This window comes from Mauremys reevesii, linkage group 3, assembly GCF_016161935.1.
Source record: "Mauremys reevesii isolate NIE-2019 linkage group 3, ASM1616193v1, whole genome shotgun sequence".
Taxonomy (NCBI): Eukaryota; Metazoa; Chordata; order Testudines; family Geoemydidae; genus Mauremys; species Mauremys reevesii.
In genome coordinates this window covers 61,789,790-61,810,659 of record NC_052625.1, presented here as the reverse complement: position 1 = coordinate 61,810,659, position 20,870 = coordinate 61,789,790, and the positions used below count along the sequence as shown (strand labels likewise).

General features: G+C 42.9%; 1 protein-coding gene across 17 annotated transcripts in view; it reads left to right on the top strand.

Moving 5' to 3' along the window:
- DNAH8 (dynein axonemal heavy chain 8) overlaps positions 1-20,870 on the top strand; it is a 556,010-nt gene that overhangs the window by 494,498 nt on the left and 40,642 nt on the right. For all 17 annotated transcript variants that reach the window (XM_039529004.1, XM_039529011.1, XM_039529005.1 and 14 more), the window contains 6 exons: positions 445-697; positions 803-993; positions 4,929-5,050; positions 8,499-8,617; positions 12,655-12,857; positions 20,216-20,289. In XM_039529004.1, coding sequence (XP_039384938.1) covers positions 445-697; positions 803-993; positions 4,929-5,050; positions 8,499-8,617; positions 12,655-12,857; positions 20,216-20,289 — 962 coding nt within the window. The remainder of the gene's footprint in view (positions 1-444; positions 698-802; positions 994-4,928; positions 5,051-8,498; positions 8,618-12,654; positions 12,858-20,215; positions 20,290-20,870) is intronic.

The window sequence follows — 20,870 nt, the reverse complement described above, 5'->3', positions numbered from 1 at the left end:
TAAATATTACTCTAAAGTTATCTGCTCTAAGGACTGCAGGATAAGGGGCAACATTTTACAAGTGCTTAAGCAATTTAGGAGACTAAGTCTCACTGATTTTTTTCAGTGCAACCAATCCACAGAACCTGAAATTCTTTCAAGGAGTGCTGTGTATGGATGTACTAAACTGTATGCATGTGAAAGCAGACACACTGCACAGTTGTAGCTTGCATGAGTACGGTCAAATCTTCATCAGCATCAGTGCAGTTCTCTAACATACTAAATATAAAATTTGGTATTTTGATTTTTGTACTTGTTTTGCTAAACCTGAATTTTTTAAAAGTTGTGAAACTCAATAAATCTTTTCAGTTTGAGGTAAATAACTTCTGCCATTTTCATTTTTGAGTTCTGAATATAGGAAATTCTAAAATCTATTCTAAACATGTTTCATATTTGTCCTTTTAGGTTCTTTAGTAGATGATGAATCTTTGATTGGTGTACTGCGAACAACTAAGCAAACAGCTGCTGAAGTATCTGAAAAGTTATATGTGGCAGCAGAAACTCAAGTGAAGATTAACACTGCACAAGAGGAATATCGACCTGCTGCTACACGAGGAAGCATTCTTTATTTTCTTATCACAGAAATGAGCATGGTCAATAACATGTACCAGACTTCACTGGCTCAGTTCCTAAAGTTATTTGATCAGTCCATGGCCAGGTAAGAATATATAGATTTCTCTATCTTTGAAATTTTTGTCTTTTCATTCCAGTTAATATTTATATTAATTATGTTATTGCTTTGTATTTTGTTTTCATACTTTAGATCTGAAAAGTCTCCCTTGCCACAGAAAAGAATCTCAAATATTATTGAGTATCTTACATTTGAAACTTTTACATATTCTGTCAGAGGCCTTTATGAATACCACAAATTTCTTTTTACCCTTCTTCTGACACTAAAAATTGATCTTCAGAGAGGGCAGGTCAAACCCAAAGAGTTCCAAGCACTTATTAAAGGTAAAACATTAAAAAGGTGTTTGTATTTAAAATAATAATTGTTTGAATTTCCTTTGGTGAGTTATTGAGCTTCTTAAAGTTAGAAATAGTAGAAAGTAAACTTTGTTTTTATCTTCTGATTTACATTATTTCAAAGTGTGCTTTTAGGTGCACAGCTTCTACCATGATTCTTCATAACTGGGATTTGCCTATTCCCTGTGGAATTCGAGGTGGTTCCCGGCTGTTGTGAGCAACTCCAAGATTAAGCTCCATCTTCCATTTTAGGCTATCAGAAGTTATGTCTCTGGAACAAGATGGCAGTTCAGCTCTTCCCAACCAGCTTGTATAGTTTTTATTTGTTCCTCAGGGAATAGCAATCTCATTTTACCTCTGACTCCTCTGCCCCTCCCCTCATATAGGAAATCACCAAAGCATTGAGGCTTTCCTCTACAGCGGCATAGTAATCCTGCAAGCATCAAGCAAAATCTAAGAGGTACTGTATTTTTAAGACCATTTTTAAGAGACCAGGAGCCCTAGGCATAGATGCCCTGTGACTTAGTCAGCAAAGGGCTTCCGTTATGCTTTTCTCCAGTGCCTCTCATTGCCAGGGTAATACAGAAAATCAGAAAGGAGGAAGCAGAAGTGATCTTGGTGGTGCCACACTGGCCCAAGACTCCTTGATTTTTTGATCTTGTGAATATGTCAGTGGAGCCACCACTGTTCCTGAATCCAAGGCCAGATTTGTTATCCCAGGGTCCAATTCTTCACCAGGATCCAAGCAAGTTAAATATATCAGTTTGGGATTTGAGAGGAAGTTTCTAGAACCAAAGGGTTACTCTGTTGGTCTCATTGAAACTCGTTAGCATGTAGGATTAAAATCAACAAACGGGGCTTACTCAAGGATCTGGTCTAAATTCAAAGCTTGTTGTAGAGAGAGACATTCAGCATCATGTAGCCAAAGTGCCTCATGTTCTGGAATTTTTACAAGATGGTTTTGACATCAGTTTGCAGACTAATACCTTAAAAGTACATATTTCTGCACTGTTTGCAATTTTGAGTATATCCAGAAAATCTTCCATTTCCAACCAGAAGGACAAATTATTGCGTCCTCCTAAATTGCATACAGCTCCATCTTGGGATTGAACATTGTGCTTGACGCCTTAATTCAGGTGCCCTTTGAACCTGTAAAATCAGTTTCATTGTATTACTAGACTATCAAAATTACCTTTTTGATTGCTATCGCTTCACCAAGAGAAGTGTCAGAGTTGAGAGCTTTGAAAGTAGTTTTGAGAATGGATCCCATCTTTATTCCAAAAGTAAATTTAATTTTTCATTGAGCACAAGAATTCTCATTGCCTTCTTTTTGTCCATATCCTTCTCACCCAAAGAAGCAGCTATGGCATTTACTGGATGTCAGGTGAGCTTTAAAGTGTTATCTGAAAACAAAAGAGAACATAAGAAAAACAGCAGCTTTACTGGTTGTATTTCAGCCAAGAAAAAGATGTGCTAATGCATCTAAATCATCAGACTCTCGCTGGACACGTTGATGCATTGCTGAGGCATATAGAGCAAAAGAACTCAATCCCCCAGAGCTCAGTCAGTACGAACAGTGGTTGGTATCGTGGGCTGAGAAATGGCAGGCCCCTTCCAGAGAAATCTGTAAAGCTGCAACTTGATCATCCCTGCATACATTTACGAAATTTTAGAAGATAGATAGTCGTCAGCCACTGCAGCCTTTGGCAAGTGGGTCTTGCACACTGTGGTGATTCCTTAGAGTAAGGGAATCCTTTCTCTGACAAGTATCAGAGGAGTATCCGTGTTAGTCTGGATCTGTAAAAAGTGACAGAGTCCTGTGGCACCATATAGACTAACAGATGTATTGGAGCATAAGCTTTCGTGGGTGAATACCCACTTCGTCAGACACGGCGTCTGATGAAGTGGATATTCACGCATGAAAGCTTATGCTCCAATATGTCTGTTAGTCTATATGGTGCCACAGGACTCTTTGTCGCTTTCTCTGACAGACATTTTTGTCATTTCCTTGCTGACAAAATCTCACACTGAGACTTCGTGGACCTAGGTCTGAGAGAGAATGGGAGAATTTGTGGTAGCTTAGCTGAAAAGTTCTGCTTCTTCAAAGAGATCAGTCCACAGATCCAGCACTTCCCTGAAAAAGGGAGATCTGTGAAACTTATTTTTACAAGGTGCTGATGCAGGACAAGAGATTCATTTTGTGTTTCACGGTCCAGAGGGGCTAGCTTTGGAAGCATCTCAAAACTAAGAGGTGGGGGTCTCCAGAAGGTGGGGGCTAGTCCCTCATCAGCTGTTCGGTCAGCTTTGATTCTGGCCCCTATAGCCACAGATGTATCCCTTCAAAGAAAGGAAAATTTGCAGGTAAGTAATCATAAATTTTCCCATTCTGGTGGCCTAAGGTGGGGGATGGCAGTAGTTTTAGAGCCCCTGAGCAACAAACACTGGAATACCTTCAAATTTTACAGAGAAAAACCATTGCACATTTGTGGAAAATCAAGGAAGAAGCTGCTAACAAAAAGAAAATCATGGTAAGAAATTGTATTCTGTGTCCTGATCCCTCTCCCAGTCTGTAACAATTGGTTTGTACCACTTTTCCTTCAGTTACATGTCAGATAAGGAGAGTCAACTATCTCCTGGCTATCTGGGCCTTATGTTGCTCTTCATCCAGGATTAAGCTCTTCAGGATGGTCTTTCTTCTACCTTTGAAAATTTCTTCCTCCTTCCCAGGTTTTCCAGTAAACTCTGATGGGTTAGTTGGTTAATGTTTGTTCTGTTCTTTGGACATGTAAGCACTGCTGGTGAAGGATTGTTTTTGACATTATAAGATTCCATTTTAGCATTACTTCTATACTAATCACAAAAAGGACTGTCTTGAGAGAAGTTCTTCATAAAGGAATATTTCTCTTCTTACAAGTAAATGCAAAATAATCTACACTGCATCATCGTAGATGAAAGGGAAGTTAATTTATTCATAAGAATTTCCTGTGCACTAAAATAATCCAGAATCAGGAAATAATGTTAGAGCAATAAATCATTTTGTAATAAAATAAATATTCAAAACAGCAGGGTACCCTTCTGTAAAAATTAAGAAAACTGATTGTAAATTCTAGATCTGAAGGATTGTGACATGGATCTAAGATTATGTCCTATATATGAACAAATATTTCAAATTAATTATACAAAATTAATGTTTAAAACTAAGTCAATTGTCTTTACAGCTGGTGTCAGCTCTGGCTGTGTACACATACTGCTCCGCTTTGGTTGTGGTAGTAGCTACATTATATTGTAGTGAGTATATAATAGTCACACTTGAAAGTTTCTTTCATTTTGAAAGATTCTACTTGTTTCAAAGAGCAGTTCCCTTTCTTAACATAGGTGATATCTCAAAACAGAGAAAACTTCTTAAGTGCAACCACTATATATTCTTGTTCAAGAGGTTGAACAAGGATAACATTTTTGATTGCTCATCAGTAACAGTACATACTTCTTTAGGACTTAGCAGGAGGTTCTCAGATTTAAGGGTGAGAGCTTCCAAATTAAATAATTTCATACAGTGTTACCAACATATACTTTTAAACTGAACTGGTGAATATATTAAAGGGGTCCCTGCATTCAGAAAGTGAGATATAGAAATTTAATCTGCAAGTGAGCATCTTGGAGGAGTGAACATAGCTGCTCACATTTAAAACATGTAGAAATCTTAGATGATATCCTCCTCTTCCAATCTAAAAAGAAGCAGGAGAGAAGATGTGAGCAGAAAAATTCTCCATCCCTTTTTTCCTCCTCCACTGCCATAATAATTCTCTGAGTTCTAAAGCATAGCTTGTATTGCTTACTGGCATTCCTATAGTATTTCAGCACAATGGAACAGAAATATCAAGCATGATTTATGTGTATTTCATCACAACAATATTCTGTTCCAGGAGGTGCAGCGCTGGATCTAAAAGCTTGCCCTCCCAAACCATTCCGGTGGATTCTTGACATGACGTGGCTGAATCTGGTGGAACTGAGCAAACTTCCACAATTTGCAGAAATTATGAATCAGGTGTTGTTGTTACACTTATTTATCTTTCTTGTATTAATATCCAAAGGTCCCAATCAGGATTGAGGTCCCATTGTCATAGATGTTGTATAGATCCCCTAAGACATGATCACTACCCTGAAGAACTCATCTTCTAAAAAGACAAAAATAGAAGAGGTCTGGGGAAAAGGGGCCCAACATAGAAGCAAAGTGATATGAGTGGTGATGGGCACATTGATTCTATGTCTTTCTTTTTTCAAAAATATTCATTTATTTTTATTTATTTTTAATATTTTTGTATATGCGGTATAAAGGTGGAGTGAGAGGGGTATAGGAGCAAGGGATTAGGGGTAAAGAAAGTAATGGAAGGAGGGACATAAGGGATGAATGTCAGAGGAAAGAAGAAGGAGAGGAGGAGGAAGGAAGGGGAGCATGGAGGCAAGAAGTATGAATTTAGCAGTAAAGGGACTATAAGGGAGATGTGGAAGCTTGTTAAGGCAAACAGAAAATGTTGTGGAGAATTCAAATTTTAGAAAACAGTCTGCTACTTTTGCTGATGTCTTCGGGCTGTGGAGATCGGAGATGGGGTCTGTTCCCTGTCCTGGTGCTACTGCTAACATCACTTTCTGGGAAAGTACCTGTTGTGCCTGGAAGGCTATCTTCATGCCCAGAATGTCATGCTGAGGCAGGGTAGTGTCTGGTGCCATTAGTGGGGATGTCGAGCCCTATAGTTCAAGATGAGGGGATGCAGGGATCCTACTCCTTTCCCCGATACTACTACTTCTAGATGTGGCTGAGAAACAAACATGTAATATTACAAACAGAGAGAGATTAATTCAGAGTTCAATTATTTGGTTATAAGATCTGCATATCTCTGGTTTACTTGGCAGTTAGGCTGAGATTCCACATACAGCTATTTCTGAGCCGCTGTTAAACTTCTAGTTCCAGGCAATGCCAGATTGGGAGGGCCCCATAAGGAGAAGAGTTATTCACATTTGCTCCTCACTCCTCCTCCTGTCTGTATGAGTTGTGAGTGAGCAAGCTGTGCTCCCCCAGCCTCATAGAGATATGGATCTTCTGAAGTTTGAGACTGTCCAAGGCCTAGTGAGCCAGCCAGACCTTTCTTAATATACAGTATATATTCAAGTCTCAGCCTGCCTCTTCTTCCCCCTGCATTGATCTAAGAATCTTTGCTGTAGAAAACTTTACCTCTCAGGCTATGTCTACACTACACACCAGTGTCAGTGTACATGTAGTTACATGATGCAGTGAAAAGCAAACTGTGTGCACATGTCCATGAAAGACTCCAGCGTGGGGAAAGACTTCATCAGATCCCTGCTGCTGGAGCCTTTCACTACATTGAGAAAAGACTCTGGGAGCTGGGATGCAGCGGGGATTTCCCCCTCCCCACCAGACCTTTTCCCCTCTACTGCTGTCTTTCCCTGTGGTGGGACAAGGCTCTCGCAGTGGGCAGCTGACACAGCTTTTCCCCACTGCCTCTCACTGCCTGAGTCTTTTCCTGCATTGGGAAAGACTCCAGCAGCGAGGAAGGAGCAGGACACTACGCTGCTTAAAAATAGCAATGTAGACAGGGAGGCATGGCTTAGCTGAGTAGAGAGCCCTGTAGGGTATGTACTTGTGTACATTCTCACACACTTCAGGCATGTCTTTACTCTATTTGCCTAAGCCATGCCTCACTGGCTACACTGCTATTTATACCCATGTTAGGGAGGCTATGTGCAAATGTACACAACACACTGCCAAAAGAAGTGTGCAGTATAGACATACCTTCAATCACTCCATTCAGGTCCCAATTCTGCCTCTGTTTTTTAGGTTTTTATATAGAGACCTTCATTGTGGTCTCACTATAGCCTTTATATCTCTTGACAGATATTCTAGGAGAGGATTGATCACTCTGCTGGTCAGACTTATTCTCAGTTGGCATTTCAAAAGCTGCATAATATGGTGGCTGTAGGTTAGCATCAGCTGTTATTTTTGACTTGGGCATCTTTGACCATTTGGCCCATAGTGGCACGTGATGATTTTAGCTATTATCTCTTAGTACTTTATTATTAAGAGAGACATACCAATTATAATATTCTTCTTCCTCCATGCTTGCAGTGTAGAATCATCCTGCCAAAAAGATGAACTTACTAGCTTCCTACATAGACTATAATTCTCTGTTTGGGTAGTAATCTATTCTAAGGCAAATTATTAGGAAACTATACCTTAATATCACAATATTTTATTGTAATATCTTAATATTAGATTATCACAGTGGTTCTTTCTAGCCCTGCAATCCATGATTACAGTATACAATTTGAGAATCTGTCTATAGAATTTATGAATTCTGGTTGACATTATGAAGTTATCATGAGCAGTTACTATCAAAACTGCTGTATCATGAATGTGTATCCACCATGCCTTACCTGCCTGAAAAAGCATATCTTCCTCACACTGAGAATGATAGGAAAGTATTTAACTTTAAATAATTGTACTTTGACCACAGTAGTTATTTGAAAGAGTAACTGCATCCCAACAGAAAAGATACTTCCTCCTGTGTCTGAAGGGAGAGGGGAAGAGGAGAGCAATGGAAAGTTACCAAAGGGCAGAATAAAGGAAGCCAGGTGTTGGAAGGAGGCACATAAACTAGGGAGATACACAAGAACAGGGGGCATTGGAGGTTTTGGCCCTTTTGTCTCTAACTCAAGAGGAGAGAGAAGCACTGCAGCATGTAGGGGCCTACATAAGGCAGGGACTCTGCCTTCCTTCCTGAGCCAAGATGCTTTCCCAAGGACTCTCCAGGGAAGGATGAGCTAGTGAAGGGCACTGCAGTTAAGATGTTTAGTGTTTTCTAAATGTTCTGTATTCTCTTGTGCTTTATATGATTAAGTAAAAGAGAAATTATGTTAAAATCCTGTGCAAGGTATGTATGTGTTATCTGCTTCACAGTTACTACAAAAGTCTCCTGAGAGAGTTAAACAGTAAACAAGAAAATTCACACCTTGAGATGGAGTTCTGTGTTTAAATATGGGAGAATCCGAAGGGTCACCATTGCATCCAGGGGCTAGGCAGCTGAACAGCAAATTCCAGTTCTCACCCTGGGGTGATAAAGGGTCTGTGCCACAAGAATGTGGCTAGGGTCCTCAAGATAGGGGTAGTGGCTGGATTCCATTCATGCCTTGTAGGTTTAAAACATCTAGTGATCCAGGGATCCAGAGGCTTGTATTCCCCTCACAGCAGGTTAGTGGATGGTCAGTCAGGGGATGCTCAAACAGATCTGTCACCAACATCTTAATATCACAAAACATATATCTCCAGAAATGCTACAGAATCTCCCCATGATGTGACATATATTCTACTTAGCATAATAATATGAAGGATATTATTAAAACATAACTTTCTAAAATGACTGTGTACATTTTCTTATGGGCAAAGTTTATTTGTGTGTTTATTCATGTAATACATTTAGATATCCCGCAATGAGAAGGGGTGGAAAAGTTGGTTTGATAAAGATGCTCCTGAAGAAGAAGTTATTCCTGATGGATACAATGACTCACTAGATACCTGTCGCAAACTTTTGCTTATCAGGTGAGAATCATCATAGATTTTGGAGCACTGTTCATTACTGAGATAAGTTACTTATTGCAGTAAATGTTGAAGTGTATCATTGTGCTGTAGTAATAGTATCTGTACTGTATAAAGTTTCTATACATGATATGCAGTAATATTTAACTATTAAGATTCACTCACTGAAAAAGGAAACTCTTTATGTTTGGAATCATCTAGTATATAGTTAATAGTTTTCCAGAAAATACCTTTCTTCAACTTTGCCTTAAATTTTAAGGAAGGATCATCATGCTAAACAGCAATAGGAAGAGGACTCTAGAAACACCCCCCCCCCCAAATATTGAAAATGTTAAAATCATTTTCATTCTATATATTTTCAAAATGAATTTTTTGGTGTGGAAATTATCATAATTTTTATTTTCATTTTTTGTTTTCAAAATAACTGATTTTCAAAAATGAAGGGGTTTCTGTTTTTAAAAAGAGATGGGGTTATTAAAAATCCCATTATGTGACTACATTGATTAATCAAAACTGCCAATGCAAAAAAAAAAAAGGTGGATTGCTTTAAATCAAAGTAATTGAAATCACCAATTTGAATCATGATTTAAATCAGCAAGCAGAAAATCTTGATATAAATAATCAATTTTAATCATGTTTTGTATTTGTACTTTTTAGTTATTTTTCTAAAGAAAGGTTGATCTCATTAGTTCATAAGTATTAGAACATGTTATATGCAAATAAACACAGCCTTTACATTAAATTTTAGTCCTTCTTTTGATAACCAAGGTGATACAATATATGTATACACATCTATTTAAGCAATTAGGATCTTAATGTTTACATTTTAGATTCTTAATCTTTACATTTTTATTATGCTAGAGAATGGTGAATGATGTACTTCATATTTACCAAATTTTATTTGTATTCTGTGTCAAGAGCTATTTGGATGGAAAATTCAATTCAATTAAAATGCACGAAAACAGCATTTTAATTGTTTTTAGTCTATAAAACTACCTTAAAAATGCTGGATTCACAAGAAAAAATGTTTATCAAAACATGTTTTACATTTAAAATTAACTGATTTATTAAACAAAGGAAGAATTATCTGTTGTTAATTAACTGATTGTTTCTGGTCATCATGTCCTTCAAGATTTTAGGAGAACAGTAGATCTCAACCTATCACACCTAGTGTGATTCATAGATTGAAAGAGGAAAATAAGCTTTCCTGAGTTTTTTTCAACTCCAAATTGGTTTTGTAACTTTGAATGAACCAATTATTGAACCGAACTAGCTGAATAAACTGAATGAAATAAAATACTCTCTGCACCTGCAGAAGAGGCTATTGTTGACAAAAGCTGGTTTTAGGACTTCAGCAAACTGGTTCCAGGTGCTTTAAAACTGGGCAGCAAATATGTACTGCTTAATATTATTTTTAATTTAATGTAAATGATTTTAATATATTAGAATAAGTTTAGGCCTTAATATAGTTTGTCATTTCAAATTTAATTTTAAGTAGGTTTAGTTTTTAAAAATAAAATCATATTTAATTTAAATTAAAAAACTGATTTATTTTTTTAAAATCTGGTTTTTCTAAAATAATTAATTTGTATCCATCCTATTAAAAGAGAAAGATTGCAACTCAATTCAAAAAATGAAAGGTACAGTGGTAGTAAAAGAAGGATTCAGTGACCAACTCTGTTAAGTTTTATATATTACTTTATTTATTCAAAGCACCACTCCCACTGGCATCAGTTATAGCTGGGGGTGTTCAGCACTTGTGCTCATGTTGGGCAGGGCCGCCCAGAGGGGGGGGCAAGTGGGGCAATTTGCCCCAGGCCCCTGTCCCAGCAGGGGCCCCCACGAGAGTTTTTCGGGGCCTCTGGAGCGGGGTCCTTCACTCGCTCCAGGGACCCTGGAAAACTCTCGCGGGACCCGGGCCCCCGGAGCTTCTTCTCTCCCGGTCTTCGCTGGCTGGGGGTCCTTCCTCTCTGAGACAGAAGGACCCCCTGCCGCCGAATTACCGCCGAAGCGGGACCCGCCGCTGGAGTGCAGCCGGGTCTTCAGCGGTAATTCGGCGGCGGGGGGGTCCTTCCATTCCTGGACCCGCCGCCGAAGTGCCCCGAAGACCCGCGGTGGGGGCTGCACTTCGGCAGCGGGTCCCACTTCAGCGGTAATTTGGTGGCGGGGGGTCCCCGCTGTGGGTCTTCGGGGCACTTTGGTGGCGGGTCCCGGAACGGAAGGACCTCCCGCCGCCGACTTACCGCCGAAGCGGGGACCCCCCACCGCTGAAGACCCCGGGTCCCCGGAATCCTCTGGGTGGCCCTGAAGTTGGGCACCCAGAAAATGAACTAACATTTACTGACCACCTGTGAAAAGTTTGGATTAAGTGACTTGTCTTGTAGTACATTGGAGCTCTGTGGCTAAGAGAGGGATAGTATCCATTTCTCCAGGGCGTATTTCAGGTGCTTTAACAATGAATTCAGCCTTTCTCTACATATAATCCACTGCCTCATTCAACACACGCCTTCCAACTTTTGCAGCAGATGGGGCAGGGATCTTATAAACAACATAATTAATTACATGACCTCTATTCACCCCCAGAGGAAGTCCATCCTGTGCAGTGAAGGAGAAGGGGTGCTGTGGAAAAATAGTATGTGATCATCTAATTGAAGACTGTATCATAATGCATGTGCACAAGGGGCCAAATTAAAGTTGCACAGGCAACAAACTCTAACAAGTCCCTAGTGAGCATATGCAAACTTTTTTTCAAAGGCTTATACAGTAGACCCTCAGAGTTATGAACACATTGGGAACGGAAGTTGTTTGTAACTCTGAAATGTTCGTAACTCTGAACAAAACATTATGGTTGTTCTTTCAAAAGTTTACAACTGAACATTGACTTAATACAGCTTTGAAACATTACTATGCAGAAGAAAAATGCTGCTTTTAACCATCTTAATTTAAATGAAACAATAACAGAAACAGTTTCCTTACCTTGTCAAATCTTTTTTTTAAACATTCCCTTTATTTTTTTAGTAGTTTACATTTAACACAGTACTGTACTGTATGTGCTTTTTTCATTTTTTGTCTCTGCTGCTGCCTGACTGCATACTTCCGGTTCCAAATGAGGTGTGTGATTGACCAGTCAATTTGTAACTCTGGTGTTCATAACTCTGAGATTTACTGTAACTTGGCCAGACTATGAGGCTTTTTTTTGTGAGAACAGTAAAAAGTACCCCTCTGACACAAAGCTGCTCTACTAAATGTCAAAGCATGAAGGCACTTCAGTTTCTCAATTTTAAGATTTGTTTTAATATAGCAAAACAACTTATTTTCCCCAATTGTGTTCTTGAACGTGGCTGAACTGTTTTTGCTGAACATTTAAAAAAAAAAAAAACAGCCTGAAACAGGTACCCAGAATGGAAAATGTCAGTCCAACGAGTTAAAGAGTTAAATTTATGAGCAAACAGGGTCCGACAATGGAAAGTGTTGGACAACCATAAGTGTAAGCAGTACTGCCAGCTGTGCCCCGTATAAAAATTTATACATTGGGTAGTATTATATATAATGTAGTATGAGTCTCTACACAATTAAGTTACATTTCTCATTATTAGCCAGTTCTTGACACAGCTTTAATTTCACAACTGAACCAGTCCAACTGATATAGCGTGTAGTAACATGGCTTCAGTGTATCTAGTCTGTTTACTATGAACAGAGCAGTGCTCTCTAGTGTATCACATTTCTTGTTCCACTTGGACATTGAGGAAATTGTAAATGCAAGTTTAATTGTGGGGGGGTTTAAAAAAATGTTTTACTAATGACTCCTCTGTGGCTGTTTGCAAATTTAACCATTTTTAAGGTCTATTAAAAACAAATAGTTAAAAATGTTTTGGAATAGAATATTTTGAGTTATTTTATTGTCAATGTTTCCTTAACATGTTTTGTCTCTTATATAACCTCACAGTCTCAAATTTCCCTCCATAGCCTTGAAATGAAATGAAATAAAATAAAGGAAAAAGATACTGAATTTGTAGCTCACTACATATGTGTATTTCCAGATCTTGGTGCCCAGATCGCACCCTTTCCCAAGCCAGAAAGTATATTGCTGATTCACTGGAAGAGAAATATACAGAACCAGTCATTTTAAATTTAGAGAAGACTTGGGAAGAAAGTGATACACGAACACCCCTTATCTGTTTCTTGTCTATGGGGTCTGACCCAACTATTCAGATTGATGCATTGGCGAGGAAACTTAAACTGGGTATGAACATAATTATTCATTCTCATCATAAAAAGGAAATATAACTTTGGGGATTTTATTCTAGAAAACTGCTTTATTAAACCTGCCTTACCATTAGTTGTCCCTGAAACTTTCTCATAGAGATGGAGAAAGTAATTAAACCTTTAAATAAATACTGCGGTGCTGAATATCATTCTTTTAGGGAGTGCAACAGTAATATGTTCTCAATATTTACATTGCTTGTTAGTTATCTTCCTTCCAATCCATGACATTATTCATTCTATAATTGTAAGTATTTCTGATAGATACCTACTCTGTCTTATAGCTTGCCTACACAGGATGTTACTGCACAGCAAACCAGGGTGTGAATGTACATTGCATTAGCTTGCAGTGCAGTAACATCCTGTGTGGACACTGCTGTAGTGCATTAGAAGTTCTTCTTTGAGTGCTTGCTCATATCGATTCCAATTAGGTGTGTGCGTGCCGCGTGCATGATTGTCGGAAGATTTTTACCCTAGCAACACTCGATGTGTTGGCTGCAGTGCCCCCTGCAGTGGAGCCCTTATGGCGCCAGATATGTGCCCCTGCCGACCCAACGCCCCCTCAGTTCCTTCTTAGCACCTGTGACGGGTCGTTGGAACTGTGGAGCACAGCTTAGCTGATCTCCACCCTCCCTAGCATTAGTACCTGTTAATGGTTCTGATTAGTGATTAATAGTTGTTAATAGTTGTTAGTAGTTACTTAGTGTAGTTTGATTTAGTTTACTCATTGAGGGGGAGCAGGGTCTTCTCCCCTCTCCCCTGTCCTGGTACCCAGGCCCATGCCTGGGTCCCCAGGTTTCAAACCCTGCTCGGCTTGCCTGAAACCGATGCCTACAAGAGACCCCCATGACTCCTCCCCTAAGGTGTCTGGGGGAACCCCACCAAGCGGATAAGTGATGCATTTGCAAAGAGTTCAAGCCAAGGACCAGAAAGGAGCGGGACTCTAGACTGAAACAGCTCCTTATGGAGGCAGCACTTAGCCCGGTCCCTTCCTCTTTGTGGGACCCGGCACCATTGTCTTCGGTGCGGAGTGCCCCAGCAGCACCAACTGGTCCGGCACCTCGTTCTGACTCTACTAAAGATTCACGTCAGATCTCCCCAGCGCCCCCACCACCACAACGCCAGTCCCTATCGCCGAGTCAAAAGAAGCAGCCCAAGCAGGTGCTGGCCACTTCTTGTTTGTTGGTTCAACAGCCACCGACGCTGCCCGCACCGCATCTGGAGCCGCGTCCATTGCTGGAGTGCATAAGACAAGTAACGGCTCCTGCACCGTCGAGTCCAGCACCACAAGGGCTGTCGAGTCCAGTGCGTGTAAGCTCCCCAGTGCACACTGCGGTTGAGCTGAGACTGTCCTCCACACCGGAGACCTTTTCAACTGCGTGGGACTTGATCGCGCTCACAGATCTGACTCCTCTGCAGCCGGCAGCACCTCCGGTGCGGAGGGTGCTGTCGAAGGGGAAACCGTCCCTGATGCAACCGCTGTCGTTGGGTGAAGCAGGACGGCGCCGGTCCCGGTCCCAGCTGTGGTCCCGGCACCCTCCACAGCGTCGCTCGCAGTCCCGGCACCAATCTCGCTCTCGGCACTGGTCGTACTCGCGGTGCCACTCTGGCTCTCGGAGGTCTGATTCACATTACGGCCAGTACTGATCGGACTCCCGGCACCGCTCCCAGTACCGGTCAGAGCGGCGCTTGTCCAAGAGCCAATCCTGGGGCAGATCTCGTTGGAGGTTGCCGTCAAGATCCAGATCAGGTTCCCAGTACCAATATGACCACAGGCACCGTCACCATCTCGGTACCACCCTGCATCACGCCACCAGCACCATCACGTATGGCACCGCCTTGGCTGTCTCGCTCCGCCTCTGTGTCATCTCGCTCACAAGGTGGCTATCACACCCAGGACCAGGCTGAGGGTGATGCAGGCCAGTGGCTGGAAGAAGGCCAGGACCCGGGGCAGGAACCTCCACAGTGGTCCTTTGGGATCCCCTGGGCATACCATCAGGCCCAAGGGGTTCCTTCAGGGGCCTCCTGTTCTGCCCCTTTGGAGCCATGAGTACCGGAGGCCACGGTATCTTGCTCCCCCCAGGGGGTTCTGAGGCGACTGCTCCACTGCCATTACAGGCCCATGCCCCTAGCATGACGGACCAGGAACAACAAGATCCCCCACAAGAGGACTTCATGCTGGATCCTTTAGTCCTGGGGGTATCTTCTTCGTCCTCGTCTGATGAGGCAGTCACGGGAACCACGGTTTCGGGCCCTCTTCCTATGGACCTCCGTGCCCACCAGGAGCTGCTCCACAGGGCAGCACTCAATATGAACCTCCAGGTTGAAGAGGTGGTGGAGGTAGAGGACCTGGTGGTAGACATTTTGTTGGCAGAGACACCATCCAGAGTGGCCCTCCCCATCATACCAACAATGCAGGCCAATGCCAAGACAATCTGGCAATCGCCAGCCTGTATTCTACCTATGGCCAAAGGGGTGGAAAGAAAGTACTTTGTTTCCTCAAATGAATACGGGTACCTGTACACTCACTGCCAGCTGTGCTCCCTTGTCATGGCTTCAGTCAACGAGAAGGGACGGCATGGTCAGTAGGCCCCTGCGCCTAAATCTAAGGACGCTAGATGCCTAGACTTGTTTGGGTGTAAGGTGTACTCGGCTGGAGGCTTGCAGCTCGGGGTCACCAACCAGCAGGCACTCCTGAGCCAATATGACTATAATTTGTGGCTCTCTGTGTCTAAATTCAAAGAATTGGTCCCACAGGAGTCCAGAGAGGAATTTGGGGCTCTAGTAAAGGAGGGCAAGAAGGTGGCCAGAACCTCCCTATAGGCCTCTCTGGACGTGGCGGACTCGGCGGCTAGGACCCTAGCCTCAGGCATAGCCATGCGCCGCATCTCATCACTGCAGGTCTCTGGCTTACCACCAGAGTTACAACGGACCCTCCAGGACCTACCTTTCGAGGGCCAGGGCTTGTTCTCTGAAAAGACAGACTCAAGACTGCAGAGTCTGAAGGACAACTGGGCCATTATGCGTTCACTGGACATGCATACACCGGTAACGCAGAGAAGGCCCTTCAGACCGCAGCCTCAGAGACCCTACCTGCCCCCTCGGCCAAGACAGGACTTCTTTAGAAGACGCGGCCAAGGTGGTAAAAGAAGGCAGATTGGGCACCAAGCCAGTCAAGGCCAAGGCCCCCCCAGACCATCAGTAGGGCCTAAGCAGAACTTTTGAAGATGTGCCCAAGGACGGAGCACCAGTCTCCACTCAGGATCCTTCCCCTCCTTTCCAAAACCGTCTCTCCCACTTCCTCCATACGTGGTCTCGCATAACATCAGACCGTTGGGTCCTGCGCACGGTGGAAAGGGGATACTCCCTCCAATTTGCTTTCCCCCCCGCCCTTCCCCATCCCTCTTCAGGGACCCCTCTCACGAGCACCTCCTTTTACAGGAGGTCCAATCACTCCTACATCTGGGGGTGATAGAGGAGGTTCCAAGAGACTCCAGGGGCAGGGGATTTTACTCCTGCTACTTCTTAATCTGCAAGGCTCCGGCCCATCCTGGACCTACGCGGACTCAACAAATTCCTGGTAAAGTTGAAGTTCTGCATGGTCTCACTAGGGACCCTTATTCCTTCCCTAGATCCTGGAGACTGGTATGCCGCCCTCGACATGAAGGACGCGTACTTCCACATTGCGATCCATCCAGCGCACAGACGCTTCCTTCGCTTTGTGGTCAATCAACAGCACTTTCAATTCACTGTCCTCCCTTTCGGCCTCTCCATGGCCCCCAGGGTCTTTACCAAGTGCATGACTGTTGTGGATGCTTCCCTTCATCGACAACGGATCCAAGTGTTCCCGTATCTCGATGACTGGCTCATTCGGGGTCGCTCCAGGGATCAAGTGCAGTCTCATGTTCAGATCCCCATGAACATGTTCAATCAACTAGGCCTCCTGCTCAATGTTGCGAAATCCACTCTGGTACCAACCCAGAGGATAGAATTCATAGGAGCAGTCTTAGACTTAAGCCTAGCCTGGGCACTTCTACCGGAGGCACGTTTCCAATCCCTGGTGAACATCATCCACAGCCTGCAAAGCTTCCCGACCTCCACCGTGAAAATATGCCTATGCCTCTTGGGGCACATGGCCTCTTGCACGTATGTGGCCAGGCATGCCAAGCTACAACTATGTCCACTCCAAGCCTTGCTATCAACAGTTTACTGACCAGGTCGGGACAGCTTGAACACGGTGGTTACCATTCCGCCAGGGATATTAGCCTCTCTAGGCTGGTGGTTGGACCCCAAACCAGCATGCTAAGGGGTGCCATTTCACACCCCACAGCCCTCCGTGTCCCTAGTCATGGATGCGTCATCCTTGGGATGGGGAGCCCACCTCGGGAACCTCCGTACACAGGGGCTATGGTCGGCAGGAGAGTTATCCCTGCACATAAACGTATGGGAACTCAGAGCACTGCGCCTGGCGTGTCAGGCATTCCAAGAGTGCATTCAAGGCCGTTGTGGTGCAGTCCTCATAGACAACACAACGGCCATGTTTTACATCAACAAGCAAGGGGGAGCCCGGTTGTCCCTCCTCTGTCAGGAGGCCATTTGTCTGTAGGAATTCTGCATAGCCCACTCGATCCATCTGGTGGTGTCCTTTCTCCCGGGAGTCCAGAACTCCTTAGCACATCATTCCTGGCTCACGAGTGGTCAGTTCGTTCGGGTGTCATCCACTCCGTCTTCCGGAAGTGGGTTTTTCCCGATAGACCTATTCGTATCTCGCGAGAATTGGAAATGTCAGGTGTTCTGCTCTCTCCAAGGATGCTCCCCTGGTTCCCTGTCAGATGCCTTCCTAATACAGTGGAAGTCTCACCTGTGCTACGCCTTTCCTCCATTTCCTTCATTCCCGTAGGATCCTGCTCAAACTGCGCAGGGACAGAGCCCGTCTGATTCTGGTCGCCCTGGCATGGCCCAGACAGCACTGGTATACCACTCTCCTGGAGCTATCAGTAGACATTCCAATTCCACTCCTGCTGTGGCCAGACCTGATCACTCAAGACCACGGATGGCTCTGTCACCCCGACCTGCAATCTCTCCACCTCACAGCGTGGATGCTGCATGACTAACTCGATCTGAGCTGTGCTGCTCTCGCTTGGTACAACAGGTCCTTTTGGGTAGCAGGAAGCCCTCTACCAGGTCCATGTATCTAGCCAAATGGAAGCATTTTTCCTGCTGGTGTGCTCAGAGTCATATAGGCATCAGTGCCTATCATCTTGGACTACCTCCTGTCCTTAAAGCAGCAGGACTTGACAATATCATCCATTAGAGTGCACCTGGCAGCTATTTCAGCTTTCCACTGGGTGAAAACGGGCGTTCTATCTTCTCCAATCCCATGGTCACTAGATTTATCAGGGGGATGGAGTGCCTGTTCCCACGAATTAGACAACCAGCCCCTAGGTGGGATCTTAACCTGGTCCTCTCCAGGCTCATGGGTTCCTCGTTCGAGCCAATGGCTACCTGCTCACTCCTGTACCTTTCCTGGAAGACAGCCTTCCTCGTTGCTATCATCTTGGCGAGGCAAGTGTCTGAGCTCAGGGCACTCACATCGGAACCACCATATATGGTGTTTCATAAGGACAGGGTACAGCTGCGACCACACCCCACCTTTCTTCCTAAGATGGTGTCTGCCTTCCATGTCAACCAACACATCTTCCTTCCGGTCTTCTATCCGAAGCCGCATGCTTCTTGATGAGAACAACAGCTTCACTCCCTAGATGTTCGCAGGGCCCTTGCCTTTTACATTGTGCAAACAAAACCTTTTAGGAAGACGACCCAGCTGTTCGTAGCTGTGGCAGACCAGATGAAGGGCCTCCCAGTCTCCACCCAGCGCATCTCGTCCTGGATCACATAATGCATCTGTGTGTGCTATGACTTGGCTGGTGTCCCAACTACACTTATCGCCCACTCTACTCAGGCTGAAGCTTTGTCCTCTGCCTTCCTGGCTCATGTACCCATACAGGAGATCTGTAGGGCAGCAACTTGGTCATCGGTACATACCTTTGCTTCCCACAATGCCATAGTGCAGCAGTCCAGAGATGATGCGGCATTTGGTTCAGCGGTCCTTTGTTCTGCGACATCTCACTCCAACCCCTCCGCCTAGGTAAGGCTTGGGAGTCACCTAATTGGAATCAATATGAGCAAGCACTCATATCCATTCCAAACCCGCCCTCCTTCCCCTCTGTCAGAGTAGCCAGCAAGAAGGAGCTGAGGGGGCTCTGGGTCGGCCGCGGCATATATCCGGTGCCATAAGGGCGCCACTCCAGGGGGCGCCAGAGCCGACCCACCGAGTGATGCTAGGGTAAAAATCTTCCGACGATCGTGCATGCGGCACGCGCACACTTAATTGGAGTGGATATGAGCAACACATCTCAAAGAACAACAGTTACAAAGGTGAGTAACCGTCTTTTCTGTAGTGGACTTTGATGTACTACCATTTCAAACAGCCGTACATCAAAGCACGCTATGCAGAAGTTTTAGTGCGCAATAGCCATTTCTACACGGGACGTTACTGTGTGGCAAGCTAGTGCTCTATAGATTAACACCCTGGTTTGCTGCGCAGTAACATTGCATGTAGACAAGCCCTTGAGTTTGCATAACAGCTGAAAGTGCTGCCTCTTGATTGTACTATTCTAAATATTTCTTGCTGCAGATAGCAAGATAAGTGGTCATTTGTTTATTTTTATGAAATTATTTCTGTAACAAAAAGGAACTTTAAAAAAAATTCTAGACTTTGTGCATATATTGTGTCTGCAATATTTGCGATATTGTACATACAAATTGAGTAGTTGCATGCACAAGTGGTTAAATACATTTATGCTAATTAGTCACATTAGAATGTGCAGTTACTTGATTTGTGTGGACAGTTATAATTTTGCCTGCAAATTTTGTTGCTAGTTGCACATCTAAACTTCTTGAAAATTGTGCTTTGCATGTAATTAGGAGAAACTATTGTGTTCAAATTCCCATTGACAACAGTAATATGAGCCATATTTATTCCCTTATAAATAAATAGTATGCCTGTTGAATATACAGTTTCAAGTGCTTCATTAGACTTTTAATATTTATAGAAAATTACGCTCATATTGAGAAATAATTAAATATTGAAGGTATACCAACTGAATAAATAGGAATAAAATGTATATATTTGTATATTAAAATAGTGCTTCATTACATCTTTCAGGAATTTTTCCCAATATCACTTTGAATTAATCATTTTAATTTCACTTGTTCTTAGTTGAAGAAGCTAGCATATATACATTCATTAACAACATGCTGGTCCATCTGTTATAGAATGTAGGACTATCTCTATGGGTCAGGGACAAGAAGTTCATGCACGCAAGCTAACTCAGACGTCAATGCAGCAGGTATGAAAGAACACTGAAATGCCAGTTAAGGTTCTGTGTTGGTTTTTTATGTCCTTTATACCCATACCCTTGTGTCCTAGAGCTAGAGTTTCTGTGTAAAATTGACTCTGGGTTTTATATTCTCATCTCAAGGTCAGAAATATAAAAAGTCCCACATCAGTTTAGTGTATTTTATCCAATGCTGAAAACACAATGCAGCACTAGATACAGAAAATCAGTAATAGCAATAGAAAACTTCTGAAAATCAACCCAGTTTTATCTAGGGAAGGGACCATCTTTTTTGTGTCTGTTTGTATAGCGCCTAGTCCATGACTAGGGGTCCTAGATGCTACAGTAATACAAATAATAAATACATAATAATAATTTAGAAGAGTGACAGAGTTTAATTAAGCATCTTCCTCCCAAACTAGTAGAGATTGTATAAAAGAAAATAAATATATATAATTATTTTCACTGTATTTCAGTTGACCAAAATATATGAAATGGTTATAGAAATATTTTAATTAAATTTATTCATCAAATGTTCATTTGTATGTAAATGAACTAACACAAAATAGCAACTATAATATTATAAATTGCAA